The 13,273-nt window shown below is 40.9% G+C and overlaps 1 protein-coding gene across 1 annotated transcript in view; it reads right to left on the minus strand.

The window, feature by feature from the left end:
- fat3b (FAT atypical cadherin 3b) overlaps nt 1-12,569 on the minus strand; it is a 64,245-nt gene extending 51,676 nt beyond the window's left edge. The window contains exons 1-5 of the mRNA XM_008277894.1: nt 9,603-12,569; nt 9,377-9,511; nt 8,819-9,020; nt 2,395-2,513; nt 618-816 (exon numbers count right to left, since the gene is read on the minus strand). Coding sequence (XP_008276116.1) covers nt 618-816; nt 2,395-2,513; nt 8,819-9,020; nt 9,377-9,511; nt 9,603-12,569 — 3,622 coding nt within the window. The remainder of the gene's footprint in view (nt 1-617; nt 817-2,394; nt 2,514-8,818; nt 9,021-9,376; nt 9,512-9,602) is intronic.
- Nucleotides 12,570-13,273: the final 704 nt, after the last annotated feature.

Below are 13,273 nucleotides of genomic sequence, written 5' to 3' on the forward strand. Positions count from 1 at the left end.
TAAAAGTAAAACTACTCCATGGATGACGAAATAGTTCTACGCAAAAGTTTGATGCACATTCACGGAGTTAAACTTTTCATGACATCGTTTTTTTCCCCACATGTTCTCAATAATATACAACCACGGGCTATCTGAGCATCATTTCACAAGTTCACACTCTTTAAGACTCGCTTTGATCCAATATGTAGTAATAAAGCTTGTTGGTAGTGTCGAAATGAAAAGCTAATTCAAAAAGTAATACTCCTGCAAGTTTCAGTCAGGTTAGGCTTTGGTTTGAACTTTATACATTTTATACATACTTTATATATATCATGAAATGCAATAAAATACACTGTTTGAGGCAAACGCAACTGCTTTGACTCATGTAAAATTCCACACAAGTTCCTGAGCAGCTCATCAGTGGATGTTTTGTGGCATAAAAAGTGTGTTTAAGTAATTGTGTGAAGCTTTTTGTTGAATGAAGCGCACAATGAAAGAAGACATGCAAGCCTATCAGCGCAAAAAGGTAAATAATTTGCTTTTTAGAATAATGAATTGTTCCATCAATCAACTGCATACTGCTAATAATGTTGCCAACGCGTATTAATTATTCAAACTGACACGTCTCTGAGTCTCACCTGTTTTAGGGTTGATGGTGAAGAAATTCTGCGGATTGCCAGCGCTGATGCGATAGCTCAGACGGGTAGACGTGGCAGTGAGGTCAGGGTCCTGCGCCTGGATACGGATGACTGACACATCCTTTGGAGAGTTCTCCATGATTACTGGGTGGTAGATAGGATCAGAGGTGAGGGGAGCATTATCGTTCACATCTTCTACCTGAGAAAGAAAGAGGCGAGACAATAAAGGAAGCGAGACAGAAAAGGGGGAAAGAGTTAGAAAAGGCAAGAGCTGGATAAGGGACTCGGATAAGCATTGTTGTTCATATCTGTTTTAACTGTTAGCTATATCTGAGCTGAATCTGAATTGGCAAAAGGTGTTGCTGATAAAAAAAACAAACCTCGCAAAAGGGGCACGTACGGCTTTATTTTGTTGTTGTGAGGCAACTCTATCTGCAGATTTTAGTATCTTTGGTAATCGATAGAGACTAGGTGTGGGTTGATCTGTTATCAATCACAAAATGGAAATATATTTACGAGGAAATGTCATAGATGTCACACTGTAAATGAATTGCGAATTAATTTCCCTTCGAACGCCATAAATCTCCAATATTTATGGCAAACAGAGCGTTGATTGAGCATTCGCTGGGAGGCACACACAGCCAAGACGTTTCAGCCAGTGAATGAGAAGCACCTGCGCCTGATTAATCTCTCCCACTTTTGTCTGTGATGAAGAGGCCGGGAGTGAAGCAATCACACCACCACACGTGAATATCCCGAAGCCAGAAAAAGGCTGCTTGTGTTTTTTTCTTTTTTTTTTTTTTATACACTGCTGAACTCTTACCCCAAAGGGAGAGCAGTGGTGTAGCGCTGATGTGTGTATTTGAGTGTTTAGACAGTGGATTATTTAGTGCCAAATAAACTGGAAGAAGCTGAGAATTTCTCATAGAGTGTATCTGCTGCTTACAGACTGAGCACAATTACCATTTTGGAGAGTGTCACAGGTCGTTTTTGGTGCCAAACTGTTACTTGGGATGCAATGTTCCATAAGAATGTACAATAAAAACATCAAATTAGCCTGCGGTTACATGTTGACAAGCTGTTAACATGCATCAGTGATAGATACAGACAAAGAAGCTTAACCTTTTCATAAAATGTCTTTTTTTATATATAGACATGTCCTCTTTGAAGACTGCATAACATGAGGAGTACAAAGCAAATGCAGCATCAGATGTAAATGCACAGTAAAAGCCAAGAGGACTTAAAACTGAAGCATTTTTAATGAAAATGTGATCGGACGGGGAGGGAATAAAGGTGAGTTAGGAATGTTTCCCCCCAAATCATATTTTAAGCATCAAACAATCCCACTGAGTCAACAGTAGCTCCTGGTGGCTTCGAAGCTGCTGCCTGAATCATTCGGTGTGACCAGGTATGCAAAGGTTATTGCATAATTGAACACAGATTCGCTGCTTTCAATCTAAATACTGCTAGTATGGCGTGGACCCATTAATTTGAGTCAAATTCCCTGCCTGTAATTTACGAGTTTACAAAAAAACTGTATCTAAATTTATTAGGCATGACTTTGATCAAGCATGACGTTGTTGTATTAATTAAACTCCCACTGATGAGTTTTCTATTAAAAACAACACCAACCTGAAGCACACAGGCTTGAGCAGTGCAAACCGCGACTGGGGAAATTTCATGCTTGTGCCTCTATCTCTATCTGCAAAAATCAAGACGTTTTCTCTTTAGGAGACCTCTTATGCATGCACGGTATAATGTGAGCATTGACAGGTACCTGGATGAAGACTTCAATAGAAGCTGACAGGGGTGCAACCCCTCTATCTGTGGCATAGACACTAAGCCAGTAGGAATCTTTGGTCTCACAGTCCAGGATACCAGCAGTGTAAATCACCCCTGTGGAAGAACAGAAAAAAAGATTAATGCAGTTGCTACTTGGGTGTGAGAATACATATCTCTTAGGTGTGTGTGTGTGTGTGTGTGTGTGTGTGTGTGTGTGATGGGACGGAGGTGTTATCAGTACAATATATCCTTAAAGGGTCTCCTGGGGAAAGCCTTGAATGCTAAGTTTCTAAAGGCAAAGACACAAATTTAGACTAAACTTTGTGTCCTGGCTTCAGTGACATTCACAGGCATTAGTGGTGCCGCTGTAGTCACCTTCAATGTTTCAGCTTCTCTACAGCTAATCACAGCTGACCAAACTGCTCCCACTGCTATTTGCTTAGTGCTAAATGTACCCTGAACTGCCCTACGCCAATAAAGACACACACACTGACGTGCACAAAGACACCCAGACGCTCACACACACTGACTGGCGTGTGTTTAGTGGCCTTAAGGAAGATGAGTAGCTGACAGCTTTGGTGACCTCTTGAGAGACAAAGAGAACGCTCACAATGGCTGACACATGGGCGCCTGTTTTTATTTTTTATTTTTTCCCCCCTCCCAAATCAGTCATGCAGGACTGTCCGTGTAAACACTGGAAAAATGACACAAACACTCATGCATCAGTTCACAGTCCAGGTTCATTTGTGCCATGTCTATACATTGCCAAGAGAAGTGAAGTACAGTTGCGCAAGGTCAAAAGTGTCACACAGTTTTTTATTCAGACAAAGCAAATGTAGAGTTAAAACGGAACAGGTTAATCTATAAATACGGTATCATTTCTATACAGAGAAACTAACACAAGTCATCTAGGAATAAATAGACTGAACTGATCATAACAGACAAGCGAGCAGTTGATGCGTTTCAGCTCAGTGCACGCAAACTTTCATCAGATCTCCAGTTTCCTGTTAAATCAGGGTACTTTTAGGAGACAGCTATTCCCAGAATCATATGAATCTGTTATTTCAACTCTGCCGAAGAGAGGAAGCGAGAGCTGAGACGGATGTGTTAGTCAAAGCTTGCAGAGTGTGTGGAGAGCATCTGTGCATAGGTCCACTTATAATTAACCCCAATCAGACTCCAGACAGAGCTCAGACCGGACAGAGCAAGGGACTATTTACATTGGCTCTTTTAATGTTAACCAAACATTGCTATCACACCTTTTTCTTTTTTTTTTTAAATTAATATTGAAAAATTGGTTGCAATCTCACTGTTGCCTTTTCAAAGACTTACAATGTGTCAGCATAAGTATTAGAATTATTATTATTAAAAGCAGTGGCAGCAGAGGACGACTGCAGATTATTATTAAAACATTATTTTCATTTTCATTATCTTTTATTGTTGTCTATAAAATGTCAGAAAATGGTGAAAGATCAGCGTAGATGACTTCTTCAAATGTCTTGTTTTGTCTATTACCAGAAGACATTTAGTTTATTGTCATAGAGGATTTAAAAAAGAAGTAAATATTCACATTGTAAAAGCTGGAATCAGAGAATTTTGATACTGTGTTTACAAAAATCATGCAATTCATTGTCAGAATAATCTAACAGCTGACAACTAAATTACCTACAGTAGCATTTAGTGTTAGGTGGGAAGACTGTAGCTGCAGAAGAGCCTGCTGCCATGCTAAATCCATGCTAATCAACAAATTAACTCCATAACGCCAAACATGTTAAAAAAAAATAAATGGGAAAATAGATGGTGTGTTACTAAAAGATAAAGTTGTAACACCAGTGTTTGGGTGCAACGAAAATGAGAGTATCAAGATAAAGCATTTTACCAATAACTATGTTTCTCTGGTCAGGCTGGGCAAAAACAAAACAAAATCATTCATCCTTTAATTCAACCAAAACCAACAAATAAAGGCAAAGACTGTTGAGCCAAGACAACCACATCCCTGGGGTAAACGTGCTCCATGCCGCTCGTGATTCGTAATTCTGTGCTCAGCCAACCTATTAACGACATTTTTTTTTCTTTTTTTTTTAGCAGGATATCATCCAAACATTTAGAAGAATATGTTGTACAGAGAAAATCCTCTGACCAGAAAATTTGAGAACAAATTTTACATCAGTACTTCTTTCTGAATAGGTTAAAAAAAGAGAAGATTTATCTCTATACAAATTGCTGTCACGCAGCAGATGTCTACTGTTGCCTAACCTGGCCTTCCATTCAGCAGCAAGCTCCACAAGCCCAGGTACGCGCATACAAATCGGCAACTAGAGGTGTGGCGGTATCACCAGCCAGCGTGTGTGTATGTGTGAGATTATGACTAAGCAGCTGCCCACGGCACGCACAATGCATAGTAAAAGTGTTTGCTGAAACACATCCTTGGCCTGCCGTCCTTGACCATGTCCTTTTCAAACCACATCTCATCTCTGTCAGAGATGCTCGACAGAGAGACAAGGAAAACAGAGCTGGCTGTTTCAAAAGCTCTTTGAACTTTAAGACCGACAGGCACTATTCAGTGAATTCAATATAAATCTGACTTGACAGCCTCCATTCTCACCATAAATAACACACTTCAAAGAGTGAACACAAAAAAATTGAAGGGTCACAGCGCATTTTATAATCCAGAAATTCACAGTGTGGCTGGGTTTACATCCATCTGTCATGTCTACTCACTTTGCCCATTCTTGAGAAACAAGTTTTATGATCCAATCAACACCCCCATATCAAATAATCAGACCTCTCATTGATGTCAAAATATAGTTTTCTCTAGAGACACAACTGAGTGGCTCTGTGTGTGCAATGAAAGAAGACCTCAAAAAACAGCCAATTAAATATAAAAAAAAAAAAAAAAAAAGAAAGCAACACTAATTTTTTAAAAGTGTACGCCTGTAAGTTAAAGAATGCTTTATCCTGACTGTGACAAATCTTGGAGCTTGCAAGCCCACTAATAGAGGAGCAGTGGCTTCTGACAGCTGTCCAATGAGAAATTGCAGGGCTTGCTTTCCCCTAACCAATGACAAGAATACCAATTTTTTGTTCAAAGTGCAGGAGAGCTAAGGATGTAAGCCAGAGAAGATCCTACTTCTTTTTTGATAAATAGCCCCTGTACTTTCCACCCACATACGCCTGAGTCATCTTAAACATCTAAATATCAAATGTGGGGAGGGAAAAAAAAAAAGGGGGAATTCATAAACAGCAGATATGACAGACAGCGGGGGCGTCATGGGCTACACACGATACATCAAAGAGCCAATTTACAAAGGGGGTAGATAGTGCATAAGTTAAGACAGGCTAAACAAAATGGATTTCTCATTCTTTCTCTCTGTCTCTTTCACTCTTTCTCACTGTCTGTCTCGCTCTCTCTTCACATACTTAGTTTTGGCACTAAGAGCCACAGATTGACAAGCAGCCAGAGTAGAGCTACTCAACATGGCAGCTAAATGCACGGTGGGAGGACAGAGCGGTGCTGCTCTGTCCACGCCTGACAACACGGACTTCCACCCTACGAGATAAAGTGAAACACTTGATACGCCGAAACTTGGCATGTTCTTACTGTATCTTCTGATCTGATTCAGAAATGGCATTCACATGAAAGTTATAAACTTTCCAAAACAGCATTTATATACAGTATATATATATAATATATAAAGGCCTGGAAGGAAGAAAGCAGTATTTTCTTCTGACACTTTTTATGTACTCCAGACTCCCCTGCATCCTCTTCCTTCCTCTCTTCGCTTCACTTCCACTCCCCTCTCCCTTCACTTTCTGCTCTAACAAGCAGTCTGATTTCCCCTGGAAAATCTGCACTCAATAAACGTTCTCACTGGCTGTGATGCTCCGTTACTGAGGCTTTAATACAGAAGTGAATAATACCACAAAATGCTATTACAGCAGACCGTAGGGACCTATCCACATACTGTAACACTGTTTTGTCTGTGAGTACAGTATCTACAGCATGTAAATATAGCAGCTAGTTATTTATATATGTACTGTATATATGTATATATATAGACAGGCGAGTTGAGGGAAAGAACTGTCTGTCAATCTGCTTCCCTCTCAAATACAGTCAATACTAATTAGCCTAGTTAAATGTCAATACAGGCCGCCAGTGCAAGTAATTTACAGTATCAACCAATGCAACACGAGGTGACGAGAAAGGCCAGAAGAGAAACACTATCATTTGTTCTAAATGAAGTGCAAAAATTAGCTCTAGTGGCTAAAATGATCCACTACTGCCTATTTTTAACCACCGCTCATTATACTACTAAATGCTAGAGAAAATTAAATAGTTTACTAGCTGCCAAACTGTGGACAGATGTAGACGTTGCTCTAATTATACAGTTGCCAGTAATGAATTTGGCTTAATACAAAAATATTATAGTGCTAATTATTATTATGTAAGTATTCTCAAGTGAATATTATCAGCTTACACATTTCAAGTAAAGCTTTTCATGTTTAGTCAAAAAGTAGTTTCTGTTCTCTGCATATTTGTGATAATTAAAACATAGTTTCTTTATTATCACCTGTTCCCACTTCATGTCTTGTTGCTATTTTTTCTTAATTAGACAGTGATTGGCAGATTTTCTTCAAAAATGGAACATTTTATTTGCGTGACAAGATTTCTATTTTCTTTTTTAAACATGTGGATAATCACTGGCAGTGCCATAAGAGAATAGATTTTATAAGTCAAAATGAAAATGTGAGTTGTACTAAATGCAATATAAATAGAGTTATTACTAGAAAAGTAGCAATTAAAAGACAATAAGATTGTTCAGTGTGAAGAAGACTGACAATCATAAAAACATACTCTCTAGTAACCAATTAGTAAAACCGAAGTAACATGGATTGAATCAATAATTTCAATAGTCAGGAAACAGTGGGGGAAAAGTACTAAATATTATGGCAAGTACTGAATAAGTCATAACTAGTGCAATACATTGCAGTGAGGTGGTTTAGCTGGTTAGATTTCAGCAGAGAGTTGGAGACTGTCAGCTGGCAGAACAGTGACATACCAGAGACTACTTCCTTTTAAAAAATAAATAGTGACTTCTGCCTTGAGCCTGAAAAATTCCCACAATTCTCGTCCTAGCTTGCTTATGCACAATGCAGGACCTGACAGTGGTAAGACTTACCACCGGTGTTTTATATTAAGTATTATTCACTGTGGAGTACCGTGTAGGGAAGAGAGAATGAGTGTTTCAGCACCATGGAGAGAGACACACACAGCATTTCTCTCGGTGTTCGGTTTGAAAGTTTCAGCATCACAGACAGACGCAGAGACTGCAACGAGCCTTGATGGGAAAGCAAGAGTTCTCACTCACACCCATTTCAGTTCCCATGGAAATTTCATTGACAGCGAGGCTATAAATGGGAGGGTCTCATATGCTATCATAAACTAATATCTCTGTGCCCGCAAGACTCCTGTGTTCCTGATGGAAATATAGCAAATGGCAAAATCTTATCTATGTGTTTGTGTTAATATATTACAGGCTTTAGATTTTGTGAAACTTTTTTTGGGGTGACCTACATGCTTTGTTAGCAATGTCAGTAGAGTTTCTTTTTTAGTTTAGATGAACGAAGTATATCATAGGACACTCAATTTCTATCTAATTTAACTAGTCATCAGCTTTCTAATAATATTCACAATCAGCTTTTGATTCTGCACTTGACCCAGTGGGAACTAATATGAACTGCCCTATTTTCATATTGAGTATTTGATTCATTTTATCCCCGGGTAAGTGAGTCACAGCTTCTTGTTTGGATCAACATGTTTTCAGCTGCAGTTTCACACTACAGGACAGTTGCAGACTGCTTACTTATTTTGGGTCAGGCCTGCTTAAATAAGTCACAGTGATTTCTCCATACTCGGAAAGGATGGGGCTGCTGTGAGGGGGAGCCTTGATCAATGTTATCTACACAGCACTGGATCAGTTGTACTGAGCGGCCTGAGGCCCAGCCAGTGAAGCTGCCATGCTGCCCTCATTACAGTAATGATCTCCCAGTACACAGCTCCCACGTGAGGCCCCATCAACACAGTGACTGTGACTATACCTCACACTCTCTTCACCTCTCTCCCTCTAATACACATATTCACATTTGCTCAACCAGGCTGTCAACTGGTGATGCTTTCTGCGTACCACTTGCAACGCAAAACCACACTGAGACAGTGACACAAATAAACCAGAACCTGGAGCTGGCCAACATCTACACATATGTGAAAGTCATCATCAATGGCATATCAAAGAGCAAGACATCCTATGATACGCAATAATTGGCTACTCAGCTCGCCATTTATATTCTAAGCGTGGCGCTGTACATTATTGGATTTTCACTTTACATAAAGAGGCTTCAAAATTGATCTTGTGTCACACCTGTGTCTTCGTCAATGGTGAAAGTGCCCAGTCCGCTGCCTCCTCGGACAGAGTACCTCAACATGCCATCCCGTCCCTTGTCATCATCCTTAGCGCTGACTGTCAGGACACTTGTTCCTGCACGAGAGTTCTCCTTCACTGAGCCTCTCAAAGCAAAGTCGGGGAAGTAGGGTGCATACAAATTCTCATTCACATCCACCACCTGAAGAAATGCGATGGATTCACTTTAATTTAAGCAGAAACACTGTGTGACAGTGCACGTAGTATCTGTAGTATGTGATTATCATCAGCAACCATGCATGTCCACGTGATAAAAATGCCTCTATGGCTATGCATGTGCATCTGGTCCTTTTTTTTTTTTTTTTTTTTTAATCTTTTTGGTCTGGACTGATATAAATGCTGTTACTGATGTAATTCTATCCCTAGAATTACAATAGTGGGAGAAATATTAACAACTGTAAGCATGAAATGAACCAACAAAAACATCATTAGTGGTTATAATTTGAAGATATTTATCATAAGAATTTGTTTAACTGCAGATATGCGTGTGTTACATACCTCTACTTCCACAAATGTCTGACTATACAGCCTGGGTTCTCCTCTGTCCTCAGCAAGTAACGTCAGGTTGAAAAATGGTTGTTTCTCAAAGTCAAGCTCCCTCCTAATTCTCAACACTCCACTCACAGCATCAATCTGCACAAAGCATCACAAAACAATAATCAGAAACCGTAAGTTAAAAGACACACTCAAGACTATAGACATAACAAACTGTGGCATCACTTACCTCAAAAGTGCCATTGAAGTCACTGATCAAAGAGTATCGAATTTGTCCACCAAGTCCAATGTCAGGGTCCTGAGCCTGCACCCAGGTAATCACAGCTCCTGGTGGGATGTCCTCTAGTACTCGAGCACTATAGCTGCTTGGGATAAAAGCTGGAGAGCAGTCATTGACATCCTCCAATATTATCCTCAGAGTAGTCACCGACGACCTCCGAGTGCCTCTTTCAGCCTTGTCTCTCACTTCAATCTTCAACGTGAACATCGGGGATGTTTCTCTGTCTAGGTGGCTCGCAACAAACACACTTCCAGTTTCACTGTCAATACCGAACTGAGGGACGCTGGTTATCATTACATAGGAGAGCTGTCCATTTTGACCCATGTCTCTATCAAATGCAGTGATAGTAATAACTTCCATGCCAATGGCTGAGTTTTCTGCAACAAGGGCAGAGAAGCTGTCCTGGTAAAACTGGGGGTCGTTGTCATTTGCATCCTCGATGATCACAGTCAGCAGTCTCCAGTTGGACATCGGAGGAACGCCCTGATCGTAGATGGTGATATTTAGGAAGTAACGATCCATTCGTTCACGGTCAAGTGACTGCAGGACAGTTATCAACCCACTCTCCATGTTGATATTGAAGCAGTTGTCTTTGTTACCATCAGAAATGGAAAACAGAACACGGCCATTGAAGCCTGTGTCACCGTCTCGAGCTCGCACCTGAAAAACACTGGCACCGGCATCGAGGTCTTCTCTCACTAGAATGCTTGTAGGCAAGGCCTCAAACTGTGGAGCCTGTCTGTTTATAGAGAAAAGGTCTGAGTAACTCTCATCTAGTCTTGGTCGGGCCATAGCAGACGCTTTTGAGAGCATTTTTTCTGCCAGCAACTGGGCTACCCTGGTCTCCTTGCAGGTGAACCCCCTGTTTGGTATCCTACCCCTCACCACAGACACATTCACAAATGTAGGATCCGAGAACAGCTCTCCATCTGTTGCAACTATTTTCAGGTTGAATATCCCATTTTTTAAATTATCCACTGCTAAGGATTGTTTCAGTGACAATGCACCAGATTCTGGACTTAAGTTAAAATAGTCTAACTCGTTGCCAGATAGGATCTTATATTGCACCATTCCTAGCTCATCCATGTCTATAGCAGACAAGGTGACAATAGTCTGGCTGACAGGAAAATCACGGCTTATCATCCCTCTGCAAGAAACCTTCTCAAAAAGAGGCCGGTTGTCATTGATATTTATCACACGGATAGTGACATTAACCTCACTCTCTCTTCTGTAGGGTGAACCCCAATCAGAAGCTCGCACTGCGAAAGTATAGATGTCATCAGATGACTCAAAGTCCACATCATTTGTGATCCTGACTTCCCCTGTGTCCTGGTCTATAGCAAATGGAAGAGACTGCTCACCGCTGATTGTGTGAGTTACATAGCCATTCTCTGCTTTATCATCATCCACAGCAGACACTATGAGAACAACAGTACCTACAGGCAAGCTCTCATTGATTGCAATATCATAGGACGGCCTGTTGAACACCGGAGAGTTGTCATTAGCATCCTCTATGGTAATTTGGACCTGTGCTTGCTGCTGACTGATAATATCTATTACCTCCATCACCATAAAATTCTGTGATATCCTTGTCAGCTGCCTTGTGGTCATAATAACTCCAGTCAAAGGGTTTATATCAAAGTACATTGGATCTGAGAGGCTGCTGAAGCTGTAATTGACACTCAGTGGAGCTGGGGAGATTTTCACCACCTCTACAATCGTGCCTGGGGGAGCGATTTCACTCAGCTTGACTACATAAACATCTTTCTCAAAATTGGCCAACACTGGGTCTGGCTTTGTAACTAACAGCTGAACAACTTGAGTTTTAGAAAACTTAGGAGGTATACCTCTGTCTTTAGCCTGGAAAGTTAAATTGCAACCATAGGGGAATGTATCCCAGTTGGGTAAATCTGTTGTTTTAACCCTGTACTCATTCCCAACAGGTGACCGATCGACCATAAACTGATCATAAGGGTCACCCTCAATGATGGACACCCACTCTATATCCCCAGATATGCCCTCGTCTTTGTCCTCCACAGTCAATATGACAAAGACTGGGTCCTTGTCGTCCCACGATGGAACAACAGCGACTGTGCTGAGAACAGGAGCGAATTCGTTAACCCGCTCCACAGTCAGGACGAGCCTGGCAGTGCTGCTGATACCGTTGTTACCGTAGAGTTTCATCCCTCTGTCGACCACCAGCACCTCCAGGTCAAATCGATCCTGTTTGTCCATCCTGGGTCGACCCGTCAGAGTGATGACGCCACTGGTCGGATGAACAGCAAAGAGTTCCGTTCTGTTCTTGAAGAAGTAGTAGAACTCACCGTTGGAGCCCACGTCGGCATCCGTGGCCGTCACACGTCCTATGCTGGCACCCAGAGGGGCACTCTCAGACACAACGAACGAGTAGGAGGTTGGGGAAAAAAGAGGTCGGAGGTCATTTGTGTCCAAGACCTTGATATAAACAGTGGTTAAGGCCTCTAGACCTCCTTGGGCAGATGCCTTAACAGTCAAAGTGTAATTGTCCTGTACTTCCCGGTTTAATATGGCACCACTGCCCCCATTGGTGCATATGCGGAGGAAACAAAAATCCCCCATTACAAACTCCTCTGCCTGGAAGATGACTTCACTGTCTCCAGACACAATGGAATATTTTATATCTAAAGACCGAGGTGGCCCGAGGATGATGCCCATTTTGACCTCACTCCTGATATAGGTTCTTGCGGCAGAGTTCTCAAAGATGGAGGAATTATAGGCAGGCTGGGTGAAGAGCAGCTGGCCTTGTCCTGCCCGGACTTCTGGCAAGAACTGGGCATCGGTTGAGGGGAAAAAGAAGAAGACGAGGAAAAAAATGAAATGGAAAAGATGAGAGCAGCTGGGTAGAGGAAGCATTTTTCCCCACCGATTAGGCTTCATCACTATTCCATCACCCAGTCACCCTATTTTTGGAGAGAATAACAAAGAAAGACAGACCTGGTTTCAGTTGGTGATTTGTTAGACATGTACTGTGTATTGTAAAAATTTGATAGAAAACTCTGAGACAAAAGTTACAAAGACACTTGAGGGGTGCTGATTATCACTACTGGGATGTGATAGCATATTCTATGATGCGCTAACATTTTGGATTCAAACACTAGAATACTGCACCCGAAAGGCTCTGAAGCAAAGAATGACATGTCTTTAAACGATCCGCTTCAAAACACAGCACACTTGCACAGCAAGTCTCAGTGAAACATATCATGTCATCCAAATAAATTAACAGGGATCAGCAACAATCACTGTAGGTACAAAGACTGACTAAAAGACACAAGACGATACTTTAACCAGAGACTATCGAGGCTGAGATATCTTCAGAAGAGAAATGGAAGTAGAGCAAACATTTTGCAGAATATTACACTATTTCTTTTTTTTTAGAAATTAGTTGCACAAACACTTTTTTAAACAGCTTTTTTTTAAAAATTAAGTTATCATCAGTTTAATTCAATAATAGCAAGAGAAGAACAGTGACATTTTTAAAAAAGAAAAAATATATAAGTACATGTTTATCATATTTATTCTTACACATGGTCCTCTTCTTGTCGTTACTAATGCTTTTAAATGTTGCACGAGTTACTGCATGC

Source organism: Stegastes partitus, unplaced genomic scaffold, assembly GCF_000690725.1.
Source record: "Stegastes partitus isolate 25-593 unplaced genomic scaffold, Stegastes_partitus-1.0.2 Scaffold109, whole genome shotgun sequence".
Taxonomy (NCBI): domain Eukaryota; kingdom Metazoa; phylum Chordata; class Actinopteri; family Pomacentridae; genus Stegastes; species Stegastes partitus.